Below are 19136 nucleotides of genomic sequence, written 5' to 3' on the forward strand. Positions count from 1 at the left end.
AGTCCGTGTCTAAAAAGAATTTGGAAGATATTCCAAATATTCAGTCTGTGACCAAGTATGATTCTGAGTTTATGTCCGTGACCAAGCAAAATTCAACGCCAAACTCAGTTACGGAAACTTCTTCAAATTCCCTGTCCAAGCAAAATCCAATGTCAAACTCTGTTATGGAAAAGGGTACGACCAGACCTGCGTTTATTTCTAAACCAGGGACACCTAAAAAGGATTGGAATATAGTTATGGGTAAGAACTCCCCTAATAAAGGTACATCTTTTAAATTTAAATATTTTGAAACTCCTTTTGTGGATGAGCTTTTTCAAACTGAACTTGTGGTGAATAACAAGTATGGTGCCCTAGCTTCTGAGTTAGGCCTTACTAATGATTCTAGTGAGGCTTTGGTAAAGGAGAAAAAAGTTGAGATCATTGCTATGAATTCAAAGTCTAATGAGGAAATTCGAAGACGTGAGCATCACAAGGATATTCAAGCAGGGTTGGAGGAAAATGTTTTTGATCTAGATAATATTTTGTCAACAGAGGAACTAGATGAGGCAAGTACTATTCAACTTGATGAAGTGCGTGCTAAATTCATTAGAGATCCAGCCTTTCGACGAGACTATTTATAGGAAAAAAAAAGAAGAAAATGGATAGAATGTCAACAAAAAAGAATGTTCAATCTCCTATTAAGCTTGTTCCAGGTGGTAATTATGCTTCAGATGAAAATGAACAGGATTATGACAATGATGAAACTTATGATGATTATGAAGATGAATTCAAGGAGCACTATGATTTGACTCAAATAATTGATGATCTCATTCCCAAGAAGAGGAATTTTAGAGTCGGAAATAAGGGGCGAAAACGATTTTGATTTTATTAGTTTTCTTCTTTATGCTATTTTTTAGTGCTTAAGAGCTTATTTTATGAGTTTTAGAGTTTTCTGCCCCTTTGGTTTATGGGGGTGTGGAGGCCTAGCGTCTCCCATTTTGTAATTCTTGTAATTACGTTTTTTTTTTGCTTTAATAAACCATTTTGACCTAGCAAAAAAAAATAAGAAAATAAAGTCTTCCATCATAGTTTATCCCTTCCCCTTCACCTAGTTGACATCCTCTTTTTGCCATAATATCCGCAGCAAAATTGGTTTCACGATATGTATGCTTAAAACAGATTGAATCATATAATTGTCGAACATCTTCCCAACGTTGAATAACAAACTAAGGCAGAGCCATATTTTCCAAAGCATAAATAGCACTAACAGAATCCGACCAAATCAGCACACGTCTAATTCCCCACTTGACAGCCCATTCCAATCCAACAATAATTCCATATAATTCCGCAAGAAAACTATTTGTAATGCCCATACCAATGCTCATTGCTCCAAGAACGTTACACTCTTCATCACGGACTACAACACCTGCTCCAGCTATACCGGCTCCATTACCACGAGTTGCTCCATCACAACATAGCATAATCTCTCCCCTTTCCGGAGGCATCCAGAAAACTTCCACTGGAACTGTATGATTGACTTGTCTATGATGTACCTTAAAAAAATTCAGAATCTGCAACTCCTCAACAAAATTGAACATGAAACTCTTTAATCTCGAAGAATAATCATGAATAAGAGTGAAAATGCGCTTCCTAAAGAAACTCCAGCTGATCATCTTCTTTTCAAAAACAATTTTGTTTCTAATATTCCAAAGTTCAGACCGAGTAACAAGCACAACAATCAGCCACAAGTCTTTAACAATTGGAATTTTTCCTTCGACAGACTTGTAAGCAATTATGAAATCTTGGTGAGGTCGTAAACCAAAAATTTCAGCTATCCACGTCCTGACACTCTGAGCAAAAGTACACGACCAAAGGATATGGTCTAAGGACTCCTCCGCAGACCTGCACAAACAATATCTGTTAGAAAGAGAGATCTTGAAACCGCTTTAGACTTTGTCGAGAGTCGCACATGCTCCCCTCATTATTTTCCATTTTTGTGCCGCAAGCATTGGGTGAACTGCCTTGCGCCATAGTAAAGCAACTCCAGGAAGAACAGGATATTCTTGACGAATAATCTCCCTAGCAGAACTTAGAGAGAAACCCCCCTTCAAATCCGGCATCCAAAAAAAAAGAAAATCTGGTCCATGACGCAACATGGGGAGAGTAGCGAGATTAACTCTAGCCCGTAACAAATTGTCACCGTGAGTATTATTGATAAACCAATTCCCATCCACAATTATTTCGCTCACTTTTGCTGACCTATCCAAGTTCTGATCTCCTAAAATATCAGCGATAGAAACGGTACCAACCAGATATCAAAATAAAGAGACGTGGATCTCCCATCACTAATCAAAGATTTAGTATTTTGAGTAACCATTCTATCAACCCAACGAACACCAGGCAGAATAGTAGATTTTATCCCATAATCCTTCACTCTACCGTCCCAACAAGTGTATTTAGCTTCTAAGAACCGAGCCCATTTCTTATGTGATCTTTTGATATTCCACCAGAGTTTAGCAACCAAAGCCTTATTCATGACACTCAATCTGGTAAGACCAAGTCCCCCTTCAGAAAGAGGAGAACATACTTTATCAAAACCAACAACAAAATCCTTGGATATTCCGGAATCCCCAGACCAAATAAAATTCCGAATCACCCTTTCGCATTGTTGAATGAACTTTAGAGGCCATTTATAAACCGCCATATTATGGATGGAATAACTAGCAATGACAGTTTTAACAAGCACCACTCTATCCTGGAATGAAAGCATTTTACCTTTCCAGACAGCTAATTGATTTTTTATTTTATCAATGACAGTACATATATGTCTATCTCACCGCCCCTGGCATAATTTGCACTCCCAAATAACGATCAGAAAAAGAAGCAAGACCCATACCAAGAAAATCATCATAATAAATTTTACTTTTTTTCCTGCAAACGGTTTGCCCAGAAACACGATGATACTGCTCTAGCAAAGAAACCAGATTTCTCACACTTTTCATATTTCCTTTACAAAAAATCATAATATCATCAGCAAAGAATAAATGAGTAGGGGAAAAACCATTTCTCGTAACCATTGGTGACATTTTCTTCTCCTTAAAAAGTTTAGAAATGTTCCTGCTAAGGACATCTTCAATCAAAACAAAAATCAAGGAAGAAAGGGTATCACCTTGACGTAAACCTCTATTAATTTTGAAGAACCCTTCCGGACGAAAATTTAAAAGAACAGAAATACGAGAAGATTGTAATATAGAATGGATCCATGTACACCAATCCTCAAAGAAACCATACCTGCGGAGCACCTCCAAAACAAAAAGACCAACTAACAATATCAAAAGCCTAAGAAATATCCAATTTCATTCCCAAATCGCCATCCTTGCTTTTAATATGAAGCTCAATAACCATCTCAGAGGCCAAGCTAATATTTTCGTGAATATTTCTCTCTTTCATGAAAGCCACTTGTTCCTCAGAGACAAGTTTTCCCAAAACACTTCCCAGTCTGGTAGTTAAAATTTAGTAAAGATCTTAAAAAAGAAATTACTAAGGCCAATAGGTCTAAAATTCCGAAGAGAATTAGCTCCTCTGACCTTTGCCAGGAGAATAATAAGATTCGAACTAGCCCCACTAGGAGTAAATTTATGTTGCCAGCAAAAAAGAATTGCTACAAATAAATCATGTTGGATAATCTCACAACAATGCCTATAGAAACAATCCGAGAAACCATCAGGACCTGGAGCACTGTGAGCCCCTAAATCAAAAACAACCTTTTGAATCTCTTCTACCGTAGGCAAACTGTCCATACGATGTTGTTCCTCCAAAGTAATAGACAAATGATCGTAATCAAAAATCTGATCTTCAACCGGCATTTCCACACCATTAAACTTGTTCTCATAATAAGAAACAACATGTTGGCACAATTGATCCCCATCTGTGATAGTATTACTAGCATCATCCACAAGCTCGGAAATAGTGTTATTACCTCTACGAATGCGAATGCTATTATGCAGAAAACTAGAGTTACTAGCTCCCTCAAAAATCCATTTGTTCCTTGCTTTTTGGCGAAGCATAATATTTTGTTGCTTGGTCAAATAATCATTTTTTCTTTTTTCTCTCTCCTAATTTTGCTCTGGCGATTTTAGGGTTTTGCACTTTTTTTCAAAAAAATTTTCACGCGCTTCATCTTGGATCATCACTTTGGTGATTCAAGATGGGTGATAGTTCTCAAAATACTCAGTTGAGAACTCTCACTTATGCTGATCAAGTTAACGGAAAACAACAGTTGTCGACAACCTCAATAGACCTAAGTTCACTACCTATTCCAACTGTGAAAGAAGGGAAACATGCTGTGGTGCTTCCTGAATCGTTCTATTTGGAAGGATGTGATATTTGGAAATTTAGCCATATTGGGCGTTTAGATTTAAAAGGAGTTAACTTTCAAGATGTGAAGAACAACCTTGAGGAACAATGGCAGTTAGGTCAGGGACATGTCCAATTTGTTCCAATGAACAGGGGTTTCTTTACAATCAAGATGCAATCACAAGCTGATAAAGACAAGTTGTTGAATGTTGAAGCATGGTTTTTCGATCATCAAAAGCTAAACCTAATTGAATGGTTTCCAGGTTTTGACGCTGACAAACAAAGGACCTCACATGCTTCCATGTGGTTCAAGTTTCCAGGCTTGCCGCTAGAGTTTTGGATTGAAAAAACGCTACTTGCCATGGCAAAATCGTTGGGGTACTCCAATAGTGGTACATAAGCGTACTCTTGAACATGAATATGGACACTTTGCTTCAGTCTTGGTTGACATATACTATGCTGAAACGGCTACAAATTCTATTCATGTTACTGTAGGGGGTTTGGACTTCTGGCAGCCGGTGGAGATTCAAAAGAAGCCAAAATTTTGCACAAAGTGTAAGATTATTGGGCATAATGATCAGGAATGCAAGAAACAAACAATCAAACTCTTCTGTTCAGGCACCTGCGCAACAAAAGAGTAATGCTAATCAGTCTCATACTTCTGGAGATAGGGCTAACAACAATGCCAATCAAGTTAACAATGTTTCTGGTGAGTGGCAAGTTGTTAAACGTAGGAAGGGTAAGAATGCGCCTAAAAATCCAGTTTTCCCTGAAGTTGTAGTTACTAAGGTGGTGGAGGCTAATAATTTGGAGTATACTGCTCAGATGGTGAAAGCTAAGCAGTTGGAGGTTGAATATACTAAGTCCAAAGCTGCTTTTGAATCTTCCTTTGTTGAATTGGCGAGAACTAGACAAGTGCAGGATTCAAACTCAGTTTTAGTGCATAGTGGCAAAGTGGGTGAAACTAGGCCACCGAGTGCTAAGTCAGGTGTGGTTGGAAATATGATTCCTAACCCTGATAGGACTCTTGTTATCCCTGCGACTCCTCTTTGTGATCAATTGTTAGCTGGAGAATTTGTTTTGCAAAATAAATTTAACGCTCTCAACTCAATCCCAGTTGCGGAAAGCTCTTGTGATGCGCAGTTTAGAGATGACCAGGAAGCTAGGAGAGCATGGATTACTACTTTAACTCGAGTTGCAGCCAGGGTTCCTCGACAGGATTCAGTTTTCGAAATCTCTTCAGCTACGGATTTGGATACAAACAATTTACATAACCTTGTTATAAAAAGAAATTCACCAGGTTTGAATACTGGTGTTTCTCCACAGCTAGTTAACTCCTCCAATCCCAATTTATAATGCGTGTTCTTTTTTGGAACATCAATGGATTTTCTCGTGATGAGTCACGAGATAAATTGAAAGAGTTACTTAGAGATTTTAAACCTGACGTATTCTGTCTTGCTGAGCCTAAGGTACATTGTACTCTTAATTTTTTGCAGGGCTTACATGTTGAGTGTTATAAAAAAGAAGTTATACATAATTTTGTTGGTTCGTCTAAAGGGAATTTATGGATTTGCTGGTACGTTGATATGTCTACTCCAGTGGTTATTAATTCTAGTAAACAGGCTATTTCTATTGAAACGGAAGCTTAAGAGATTAAACCCTGACATGAAGGAGTGGAATTTACGTGTTTTTGGTAATATTAATGCTAGACTCAAACATGCTAAATTAACAATGGAAGTTGCTCTTCGTATTTCTGACGAGGATCCGGAAGACGTAACTAAGCTGAATTTTGCTAAGGAGGCTTCGATTACACTTCAGGAAATCCGTCTGCGTCAATCCATTATGTTGAAGCAAAAATCTCGTAATAAGTGGCTTACTGACGGTGCGAGTAATACTTCTTTCTTTCATGCCAATATTCCAACTCGCAGGAGCAGCAAGATGATTTCGGAATTGGTAGATGATGATGGGAATATTCTCTCTAATTGTGACCAGATTAGAGATTACATGGTGTCTTATTTTGAGTCTAAATTTAATGGGGAAGAGCTTCCAAAGAATGGATGTGATTCCTACTTAAGATGAAATAAAGGCTGTTGTTTGTGACCTTGATGTTGATAGTTCTCCAGGACCTGATGGTTTCTCTAGATGTTTTTATAGACATTGTTGGGACGTGATTCAACAAGACTTATACAATGCTATTATTTATTGTTGGCAACAACAAAGGATTCCTAATGGGGTAAATTCTAGTCTTCTGATTTTATTGGCCAAGGTAAGGGGTGCTAATACTCTTCGTAACTTTCGGCCTATTGGTCTTAGTAATTTTTTCTTTAAATTTTTTATTAAGATCCTAGCTACAAGACTTGGAAGTGTTCTTGATAAGCTGGTTTCAGAGGAGCAAGTTGCTTTTATGAAGGTTAGAAATATTCATGAGAACATCAGTGTGGCGTCGAAGATGGTGAATGATCTGAAAACTAAGCGGAAAGATGGCAATGTGGGCCTAACGCTAGATATTACTCAAGCTTTTGACACGGTTAGTTGGTCTTTTGTCTTAGAGGTGTTTCGAAGGTACGGTTTTCCCCAAATCTGGTGTTCTTGGATTTATTCGATTCTCAGTTCAGCCCGTATTTCTATCCTCCTCAATGGTAGTCCAGAAGGTTTTTTCAAGATCAATAGAGGCTCGCGTCAAGGTGATCCTTTGTCTCCTCTTATCTTCATGCTGATTGAAGATGTTCTTAGTAGAAACCTCACCAAGCTCTTTCTTGAGAATAAAATGACGCCAATGCTTTCGAAAAAAGGTATTTCTCCTACTCATCTTTTTTTCGCTGATGACATAATGATATTTTGTAAAGGTAACTTGAAGAGTTTGCATAATCTTCTTACGTTGCTTGGTAAATATCAATCGGCCTCGGGTCAAACAGGATGTCGTCAAAAAAAACAAGGTTTTTTATGGAGGTGGAACCTTTAGTCGTTGTAGAACTATCCCGGACAAATATTTAGGTGTTCAAATTATGCCTGGAGCTGTTAAATATCGTCATATAAGTAATGTTATTGATAAAATCAAGAAGCAACTTTCAGTTTGGAAAGGAAAAATGCTTTCTTTTCAAGACAGTGTGGTTCTTATTAACTCTGTGATTACTAGCTATGCCATTCACAATATGGTTTTTTACAAATGGCCAAGGAAGTTCATAATGCAATGTGAGCGGGTTATACGCAATTTTCTTTGGTCCGGGGATTCAGAAGTTGCAAGGAAGTTTGTGGTTGGTTTTGACAAAGTTTGCATCCCTGTGAAGGAAGGTGGTTTGAGTATTACAAGTATGGCAGTTACAAATAGGGCTCTTCTCATGAAATAATGGTGTAGTATTCGTTCTTCTAATAAGAAGTGGGCGCGTTTCTTATGGGCTAAATATACTACACAGACTGGTAGAATTAAGTAATATGGTGTGAACTCTTCTATCTTGCCTGGTGTTAGATTGGTTCATAATATTTTGGATAGAAATACGAAAGTGCTTCTTGGTGATGGGCGAGCCACTTCTCTTTATTATGATGTTTGGAATGGTAATGAATGTATTGCTGATATTCTTGGTGATAATGAGCTGGATAGTACTGTCATGGTAAGTACTTTGCTTTCTAACAATGAATGGCAGATGCAAGGCGATCATATTCAGAATTTGCTTCGTGCGGGAGTGGATTTGAATAACTTACCAATGCCACAAGGAGGAGATGATCATAGAGTTTGGATGCCGGAGATGAGAGGTAACTTTACTGCCAGTTCAACAAAACAACTAATAAGGAAGAAGTATAATGTCTTGGACGTGTATGGGTTGTTGTGGAGGAAGGTTATACATCCAAACTTAGCTGCACAAAATTGGAAGTTGGTGCGAGAAGCTTGTGCTACGCAAGACAAAATCAGGATCAGATGCAGGGTCAATCTTGCTAATAAGTGTTACCTTTGCAATTCCGATGAAGAATCCTTGGAGCATATTTTATGGAGTTGTTCCTTTGCAACTCAAATTTGGCAATGGATCTCAGGTATTTTTTCCTTGCAGGCTAACTATAATTTGATTGATTCTTATAAATCCTCTAAAGGAAGGAGCCGTATTATAAAGGATCTCTGGCTTTTGGAACTTATGGTGATTCGAGCTGAACTGTGGCGTGCTAGAAATCCGGCGTATTTTCAAAACAAGACAATTAATGTAAGCTTTTTCAAGTAACGGGTGTTCCATTTAATTCATGAATATTCAGTCCGTACAAAGAGTTTTATGCACAACTCCACTGCGGACTTGTATGTTCTGAATTTTTTCCGTGTAAGGCATCGACAAGTGAAGTTTTTCCAACCTGTTGAGTGCTTTTGGACTCCTCCAAATAGGGACGAGTTGTTATTATGTTGTGACGGTGCGGCCAAGGGTAACCCAGGAATCGCATGGGCTAGAGTTGTGGCTCGAGACGCAGATTGTATTTTTATTGGCGCAATGAGTATTGGACTTGGTAGAACAAACAATTTCCTGCTGAACTTTATGGTATCACTGTGGGACTAGAGTGGGCGCTCAAATGGGTTGTTAGGAAGATTCTGGTGCTTTCAGATTCTATGGGGGCTGTAATGGCCTTTACTAATTCTAATATGCCATGGTATGCAAGGCAGTGGTGGAGGAAAATTCAAGAAAGCTATGATTCTATTCGTTTTGTTCATACTTATCGGGAAGCTAATTTTGCAGCTGATGCAATGGACAAAAGAGGTTACTTGCTAAGGAATGGTGAAGGCCTGAATTATGTTGAGAGACCTTATTTTCTAAATTCATTAGAATACCCTAATGTCTCTTACTTCATATTTAAGTAGTTTGTAAGTTTTTGGGGTCTACGGACCTCTATTCTTGTAAACTATTTGTAAATATTTTGCTATTAATCAATACAATTTTGGACTTACCAAAAAAAAATAATCCCAAAAGCTCCTTCACTGCATTGAATTTGGTAACGTCCAAAGGGTCCTCATCAGAAGACCGGATAGCAGACTCCAAACGCAACTGAGATTGCTTTAGACGAATGTTCACATTTACAAAAACATTGAGATTCCAATCATTCAACGCCTGTTTAAGCCTCTTCAAATTGAAAGGAAAAATGAAAGCCGGATTACCCACTACTGGCGCATTCCAACTGTCATTTACAAGTCGTAAAAAATCAGGGTGAGTGAACCACATTTTTTGAATCCTAAATGGAGCACGTTTAGGACGAAAATTAATAAAAGGATAACCTATAAGAGGAGGGTGATCAGAAACTTCCCTTGGAAGATCTTTACACCGCCAATTCTCATACTTATCAAACCAAGCCTCATTGATAATAGCTCGATCAAGCTTACTGATAATTCTACGAGTTCCAGACTAACCATTTGCCCAAGTTGTTGCCACAATCTACGTCTGGTGACCTGAATAGAACTAGCATGTACAAAAGAGATAAGCACCCCTTCTATAGTAATAGTAATTGCCTGGCGACTCATATTAACAACAACAGGTTCAGCAAAATCAGAAGACCAAAAAATCCAAATATTTCCAAGAGAAGAATTCGTGGAATTATGGATTACATCACTAGCAAAACCCGGGATATTTAGTCTTGATATGAACCTAGAAGAGCAAAGCACCTTAGGTTCAGCAATACAAAAAATCACAGGCTTAAATTCTCTAACCAACTCTTTAAATTTATCTTGCGCAATATCCCTTGCCACACCATTCATAAAAATGTTGAATTTTTTATAAGTTAACAAAAAAAAGTCTACACACTTCGTTATAAGTCGGAAATTGATTTCTGAAACTAAATTGTAAACTAGATAAACTCATCTTTAACATAACAAGTTTGAAAAATGTATTGTAATCACAAATAATATGTTCTAAGGAATTACGTCTAGTACAAATTGCATTTCTATGTACGTTGATTCAAGAAAATATGAAGGAAGTCAAATTTCACAATAGAAGAAGGATGAAAGACCACGCAGAACTAATCCAAATCCTAACAAATTTCATCTATCTTGAATCAAGTAGAAAGACAAAGACAACACAAAAATAAAGAGTTCATAAAAATGTTGAGTTTTTTATACGTTAACTCAAAAAAGTCTACACATTTCGTTATAAGTCGGAAGTTGATTTCTGAGACTAAATTGTAAACTAGATAAACTCATCTTTAACAGAAAAAGTTTGAAAAATGTATTGTAATCACAATTAATATGTTATAAGGCAGTACATCTAGTAAAAATTGCATTTCTATGTACGTTGATTCAAGAAAATATGAAGGAAGTCAAATTTCACAATAGAAGAAGGATGAAAGACCAAGCAGAACTAATCCAAATCCTAACAAATTTCAACTATCTTGAATCAAATAGAAAGACAAAGCCAACACAAAAATAAAGAGCTCATAAAAATGTTGAATTTTTATATACGTTAACTCAAAAAAGTCTACACAATTCGTTATAAGTCGGAAATTGATTTCTGAGACTAAATTGTAAACTAGATAAACTCATCTTTAACAGAAAAGAGTTTGAAAAATGTATTGTAATTACAATTAATATGTTCTAAGGAAATACATCTACTAAAAATTGTATTTCTATGTACGTTCATTCAAGAAAATATGAAGGAAGTCAAATTTCACAATAGAAGAAGGATAAAAGACCATGCAGAACTAATCCAAATCCTAACAAATTTCATGTATCTTGAATGAAATAGAAAGACAAAACCAACGCAAAAAGAAATAGTTCATAAAAATGTTGAATTTTATATACGTAAACTCAAAAAAGTCTACACACTTCGTTATAAGTCTGAAGTTGATTTCTGAGACTAAATTGTAAACTAGATAAAATCATCTTTAACAGAAAAGGTTTAAAAAATGTATTGTAATTACAATTAATATGTTCTAAGGCAGTACGTCTAGTAAAAATTACATTTCTATGTATGTTGATTCAAGAACATATGAAGGAAGTCAAATTTCACAATAGAAGAAGGACGAAAGACCAAGCATAACGAATCCAAATCCTAACAAATTTCAACTATCTTGAATCAAATAGAAAGACAAAGCCAACACAAAAAGAAAGAGTTCATAAAAATGTTGAATTTTATTTACATTTTTTATGAACTCTTTATTTTTGTGTTGTCTTTGTCTTTCTATTTGATTCAAGATAGGTGAAATTTATTAGGAATTAGATTAGTTCTTCTTGGTCTTTCATTCTATCTGATTTCCTTCATATTTTCTTGAATCAACGTACACAGAAATGCAATTTTTACTAGACGTACTTCCTTATAACATTTTAATTGTGATTACATTACAGTTTTCAAACTTTTTCTGTTAAAGATGAGTTTATCTAGTTTACAATTTAGTCTCAGAAATCAACTTCCGACTTATAACGGAGTGTGTAGACTTTTTTGAGTTAACATATAAAAAATTCAACATTTTTATGAACTCTTTATTTTTGTGTTGGCTTTGTCTTTCTATTTGATTCAAGATAGATGAAATTTGTTAGGATTTGGATTAGTTCTGCCTGGTCTTTCATCCTTCTTCCATTGTGAGGTTTGACTTCCTTCATATTTTCTTGAATCAACGTACATAGAAATGCAATTTGTACTAGACGTAATTCCTTAGAACATATTATTTGTGATTACAATACATTTTCAAACTTGTTCTGTTAAAGGTGAGTTTATCTAGTTTACAATTTAGTTTCAGAAATCAATTTCCGACTTATAACGAAGTGTGTAGACTTTTTTGAGTTAATGTATAAAAAAATCAACATTTTTATGAATGGTGTGGCAAGGGTTATTGCGCAAGATAAACTTAAATAGTTGGTTAGAGAATTTAAGCCTGTGATTTTTTGTATTGTTGAACCTAAGGTGCTTTGCTCTTCTAGGTTCATATCAAGACTAAATATCCCGGGTTTTGCTAGTGATGTAATCCATAATTCCACGAATTCTTCTCTTGGAAATATTTGGATTTTTTGGTCTTCTGATTTTGCTAAACCTGTTGTTGTTAATATGAGTCGCCAGGCAATTACTACTACTACAGAAGGGGTGCTTATCTCTTTTGTACATGCTAGTTCTATTCAGGTCACCAGACGTAGATTGTGGCAACAACTTGATGAACCTGATGTAAGTATTCTGTGGCTCGTGATGGGTGATTTTAATTGCGTGCTGCGCAATGAAGAGAAAAAAGGTAGAGTGGAACCACACCTTTCGGTATTTAGTGAGTTCGGTGATTGGATGGACGATAATAATTTATTTGAGGCTGATTCCTTGGGAAGTAATTTTACTTGGGAAAATGGTTAGTCTGGAACTCGTAGAATTATCAGTAAGCTTGATCGAGCTATCATCAATGAGGCTTGGTTTGATAAGTATGAGAATTGGCGGTGTAAAGCTCTTCCAAGGGAAGTTTCTGATCACTCTCCTCTTATAGGTTATCCTTTTATTAATGTGCATCCTAAACCTGCTCCATTTAGGATTCAAAAAATGTGGTTCACTCACCCTGATTTTTTAAGACTTGTAAATGACAGTTGGAATGCGCCAGTAGTGGGTAATCCGGCTTTCATTTTTCCTTTCAAGTTGAACAGGCTTAAACAGGCGTTGAAAGAATGAAATCTCAATGTTTTTGGAAATGTGAACATTCGTCTAAAGCAATCTCAGTTGCGTTTGGAGTCTCCTATCCGGTCTTCTGATGAGGACCCTTTGGACGTTACCAAATTCAATGCAGTGAAGGAGCTTTTGCGACTTTTTTTTTGGTAAGTCCAAAATTGTATTGATGAATAGCAAAATATTTACAAATAGTTTACAAGAAAAGAGGTCCGTAGACCCCAAAAACTTACAAACTACTTAAATCTGAAGTAAGAGACATTAGGGAATTCTAATGAATTTAGAAAATAAGGTCTCTCAACATAATTCAGGCCTTCACCATTCCTTAGCAAGTAACCTCTTTTGTCCATTGCATCAGCTGCAAAATTAGCTTCCCGATAAGTATGAACAAAACGAATAGAATCATAGCTTTCTTGAATTTTCCTCCACCACTGCCTTGCATACCATGGCATATTAGAATTAGTAAAGGCCATTACAGCCCCCATAGAATCTGAACGCACCAGAATCTTCCTAACAACCCATTTGAGCGCCCACTCTAGTCCCACAGTGATACCATAAAGTTCAGCAAGGAAATTGTTTGTTGTACCAAGTCCAATACTCATTGCGCCAATAAAATTACAATCTGCATCTCGAGCCACAACTCCAGCCCATGCGATTCCTGGGTTACCCTTGGCCGCACCGTCACAACATAATAACAGCTCGTCCCTATTTGGAGGAGTCCAAAAGCACTCAACAGATTGAAAAAACTTCACTTGTCGATGCCTTACACGGAAAAAATTCAGAACATACAAGTCCGCAGTGGAGTTGTGCATAAAACTCTTTGTACGGACTGAATATTCATAAATTAAATGGAACACCCACTACTTGAAAAGCTTACATTAATTGTCTTGTTTTGAAAATACGCCGGATTTCTAGCGCCACAGTTCATCTCGAATCACCATAAGTGCCAAAAGCCAAAGATCCTTTATAATACGGCTCCTTCCTTTAGAGGATTTATAAGAATCAATCAAATTATAGTTAGCCTGCAAGGAAAAAATACCTGAGATCCATTGCCAAATTTGAGTTGCAAAGGAACAACTCCATAAAATATGCTCCAAGGACTCTTCATCGGTCTTGCAAAGGTAACACTTATTAGCAAGATTGACCCTGCATCTGATCCTGATTTTGTCTTGCGTAGCACAAGTTTCTCGCACCAACTTCCAATTTTGTGCAGCTAAGTTTGGATGTATAACCTTCCTGCACAACAACCCATACACGTCCAAGACATTATACTTCTTCCTTATTAGATGTTTTGCTGAACTGACAGTAAAGTTACCTCTCATCTCCGGCATCCAGACTCTATGATCATCTCCTCCTTGTGGCGTTGGTAAGTTATTCAAATCCACTCCTGCACGAAGCAAATTCGGAATATGATCTCCTTGCAGCTTCCATTCATTGTTAGAAAGCAAAGTGCTTACCATGACAGTACTATCCAGCTCATCATCACCAAGAATATCAACAATACATTCATTACCATTCAAAACATCATAATAAAGAGAAGTGGCTCTCCCATCACCAAGAAGCACTTTCGTATTTCTATCCAGAATATTATGAACCAGGGGTGGCGGGAGCTGGTGTTGTTGCATGGAATGCGAATTGTGAAGTGGTTGGTGCAATGTGTATTGGCTTGGGAGTTACTTCTAATTATTTGGCTGAATTGTATGGTATTATTGTGGGTATGGAGTGGGCAGTTCAGTGGGGATATGCTTGCACTGTTATTAGATCAGATTCTACAAGTGTGTTAAAGGCGTTGGAAGAAGATAACGTTCCTTGGTTTGCTAGGAAAAGATGGATGGAGGTAAAAGGTTTATATGGTTCAATTTGTTTTGAACATTCCTTTAGAGAGGCAAACTTTTCAGCTGATGCTATGGCAAAACGTGGTTGCTTGTTACAGGATGGGGTTGGTTTTCACTTTGAAGGACGGCCAGTTTTCTTAAGTTCAATTGAATCTCCAAATATAATTTATTATCGTTGTAAATAGGTTTTAGGATTTTTTGGGGTCACTCTGATCTCTTTTCTCCTATTCCTATCTTGTAAATATCTTTTTAATCAATATAAATTTTTGACGTAGCAAAAAAAAACACAATATTATGAACCAATCTAACACCAGGCAAGATAGAATAGTTCACACCATATTGCTTAATTCTACCAGTCTGTGTAGTATATTTCGCCCATAAGAAACGCGCCCACTTCTTATTAGAAGAACGAATACTACACCAAAATTTCATGAGAAGAGCCCTATTCGTAACTGCCGTACTTGTAATACTCAAACCACCTTCCTTCACAGGGCTGCAAACTTTGTCAAAACCAACCACAAACTTCCTCGCAACTTCTGAATCCCTGGACCAAAGAAAATTGCGTATAACCCGCTCACATTGCATAATGAACTTCCTTGGCCATTTGTAAAAAACCATATTGTGAATGGCATAGCTAGCAATCACAGCGTTAATAAGAACCACACTGTCTTGAAAAGAAAGCATTTTTCCTTTCCAAACTGAAAGTTGCTTCTTGATTTTATCAATAACATTACTTATATGACGATATTTAACAGCTCCAGGCATAATTTGAACACCTAAATATCTGTCCGGGAAAGTAGAGACTTCCATACCAAGTAAATCCGTGATAGTTCTACAACGACTCAAGGTTCCACCTCCATAAAAAACCTTTTTTTTGACGACATACTGTTTGACCCGAGGCTGATTGATATTTACCAAGCAACTTAAGAAGATTATGCAAAATCTTCAAGTTACCTTTGCAAAATATCATTATGTCATCAGAGAAAAAAAGATGAGTAGCACAAATACCTTTTTTCGAAAGCATTGGCGTCAAATTATTCTCAAGAAAGAGCTTGGTGAGGTTTCTACTAAGAACATCTTCAATCAGCACGAAGATAAGAGGAGACAAAGGATCACCTTGACGCGGGCCTCTATTAATCTTGAAAAAACCTTCTGGACTACCATTGAGGAGGATAGAAATATGGGCTGAACTGAGAATCGAATAAATCCAAGAACACCATCTTTGGGGAAAACCATACCTTCGAAACACCTCTAAGACAAAAGACCAACTAACCGTGTGAAAAGCTTGAGTATTGTCTAGCTTTAGGCCCACATTGCCATCTTTTCGCTTAGTTTTCAGATCATTCACCATCTCCGACGTTACACTGATGTTCTCATGAATATTTCTAATCTTCATAAAAGCAACTTGCTCCTCTGAAACCAGATTATCAAGAACATTTCCAAGTCTTGTAGCTAGGATCTTAGTAAAAATTTTAAAGAAAAAATTACTAAGACCAATTGGCCGAAAGTTACGAAGAGTATTAGCACCCCTTACCTTGGCCAATAAAATCAGAAGACTAGAATTTACCCCATTAGGAATCCTTTGTTGTTGCCAACAATAAATAATAGCATTGCATAAGTCTTGTTGAATCACGTCCCAACAATGTCTATAAAAACATCTACAGAAACCATCGGGTCCTGGAGAACTATCAGCATCAAGGTCATAAACAACAACCTTTATTTCATCATAAGTAGGAATCTCATCCATTCTTTGACTTTCCTCCGTAGAGATAATGTCATGCTCATCAATTGGAAGCTCTTCCCCATTAAATTTAGACTCAAAATAAGACACCATATAATCTCTAATATGGTCACAATTAGAGAGAATATTCCCATCATCATCTACCAATTCCGAAATCATATTGATGCTCCTGCGAGTTGGAATATTGGCATGAAAGAAAGAAGTATTAGTTGCACCGTCAGTAAGCCACTTATTACGAGATTTTTGTTTCAACATAATGGATTGACGCATACGGATTTCCTGAAGTGTAACCGAAGCCTCCTCAGCAAAATTCAGCTTAGTTACGTCTTTCGGATCCTCATCAAAAATACGAAGAGCAACTTCCATTGTTAATTTAGCATGTTTGAGTCTAGCATTAATATTACTAAAAACACGTAAATTCCACTCCTTCATGTCAGCCTTTAATTTCTTAAGCTTGAAGGGGTAGATATAAGCAGGGGAATCAGAAACAGGAGCATTCCAACTCTCCATAACCATACGCATGAAATCAGGATGAGTGAACCACATTTTTTGAACTCTAAAAGGAGCTCTTTTAGGTCTTGAATTTACAAAAGGATAGCCTATAAGCGTTGAATGATCAGAAACTTCACGAGGAAGAGCTTTACACCTCCAATTCTCAAACTTCGTAAGCCATGCTTCATTAATGACAGCCCGATCCAACTTGCAAAGAATTCTATGAACACCTGATTGACCATTGGCCCAAGTGTATTTAGAACCCAAATAATCAGCTTCAAAAAGGTTATTGTCATCTAGCCAATCACTGAATTCATTAATAGCTGAAGTACGTGGTTCACAACCCCCTTTCTTTTCATCATTATGAAGCACACAATTAAAATCACCCATGACCAATCGGGGAGTATAATTATCAACTGAAGAAAGCTGCTGCCATAAGCTTCTTCGTGTAACTTGAAAACAACTAGCATGAACAAAAGATATAAGAACACCTTCCGCTTCAATAGAAATAGCCTGTCTACTAGAATTAATAACCACCGGAGTAGTCATATCAACGTACCAGCAAATCCATAAATTCCCTTTAGACGAACCAACAAAATTATGTATAACTTCTTTTTTATAACCCTCAACATGTAAGCCCTGCAAAAATTAAGAGTACAATGTACCTTAGGCTCAGCAAGACAGAATACGTCAGGTTTAAAATCTCTAAGTAACTCTTTCAATTTGTCTCGTGACTCATCACGAGAAAATCCATTGATGTTCCAAAAAAGAACACGCATTATAAACTGGGATTGGAGGAGTTAACTAGCTGTGGAGAAACACCAGTATTCAAACCTGGTGAATTTCCTTTTATAACAAGGTTACTTAAATTGTTTGTTTCCAAATCCGTAGCTGAAGAGATTTCAAAAACTGAATCCTGTCGAGGAACCCTGGCTGCAACTCAAGTTAAAGCAGTAATCCGTGCTCTCCTAGCTTCCTGGTCAGCTCTAAACTGCGCATCACAAGAGCTTCCCACAACTGGGATTGAGTTGATAGCATCAAATTTATTTTCCAAAGCAAATTCTCCAGCTAACAATTGATCACAAAAAGGAGTCGCAGGGATAACAAGAGTCCTATCATGGTTAGGAATCATATTTCCAACCACACCTGACTTAGCACTCACTGGCCTAGTTTCACCCACTTTGCCACTATGCACTAAAACTTAGTTTGGATCCTGCACTTGTTTAGTTCTCGCCAATTCAACAAAGGAAGATTCAAAAGCAGCTTTGTACTTAGTATATTCAACCTCCAATTGCTTAGCTTTCACCATCTGAGCAGTATACTCCAAATTATTAGCCTCCACCACCTTAGTAACTACAACTTCAGGGCAAACTGGATTTTTAGGCGCATTCTTACCCTTCCTACGTTTAACAACTTGCCACTCACCAGAAACATTGTTAACTTGATTGGCATTGTTGTTAGCCCTATCTCCAGAAGTATGAGACTGATTAGCATTACTCTTTTGTTGCGCAGGTGCCTGAACAGAAGAGTTTGATTGTTTGTTTCTTGCATTCCTGATCATTATGCCCAATAATCTTACACTTTGTGCAAAATTTTGGCTTCTTTTGAATCTCCACGGGATGCCAGAAGTCCAAACCCCCTACAGTAACATGAATAGAATCTGTAGCCGTTTCAGCATAGTATATGTCAACCAAGACTGAAGCAAAGTGTCCATATTCATGTTCAAGAGTACGCTTATGTACCACTATTGGAGTACCCAACGATGATGATGGTAATACTATCACAGATGGGGATCAATTGTGCCAACATGTTGTTTCTTATTATGAGAACAAGTTTAATGGTGTGGAAATGCCGGTTGAAGATCAGATTTTTGATTACGATCATTTGTATATTACTTTGGAGGAACAACAGCGTATGGACAGTTTTCCTACAGTGGAGGAGATTCAAAAGGTTGTTTTTGATTTAGGGGCTGACAGTGCTAATTTCATTAGAGATTCAGCCTTTAGAAAAGAGTATTTCAAGGAAAAAAAGGAGCAAATGGATAGAATGTCAACTAAGAAGAAAGCACAATCTCCTATTAAGCTTGTTCCGGGTGGTAATTATGCTTCAGATGAAAATGGAGAGGATTATGACTATGATGAAACC

General features: G+C 37.0%; 1 protein-coding gene across 1 annotated transcript; it reads right to left on the minus strand.

The window, feature by feature from the left end:
- Nucleotides 1-15007: 15007 nt before the first annotated feature.
- LOC113342058 lies at nt 15008-18552 on the minus strand. Its single transcript, XM_026586721.1, has 4 exons — nt 18211-18552; nt 17445-17630; nt 16032-17342; nt 15008-15658 (listed from the first exon to the last, which is right to left on the minus strand). Exons 1-4 carry the CDS (start codon nt 18550-18552, stop codon nt 15008-15010), a joined length of 2490 nt encoding a protein of 829 aa, XP_026442506.1.
- Nucleotides 18553-19136: the final 584 nt, after the last annotated feature.

The sequence above is a fragment of the Papaver somniferum genome, unplaced genomic scaffold (genome assembly GCF_003573695.1).
Source record: "Papaver somniferum cultivar HN1 unplaced genomic scaffold, ASM357369v1 unplaced-scaffold_33, whole genome shotgun sequence".
In the NCBI taxonomy this organism is placed as follows: Eukaryota; Viridiplantae; Streptophyta; class Magnoliopsida; order Ranunculales; family Papaveraceae; genus Papaver; species Papaver somniferum.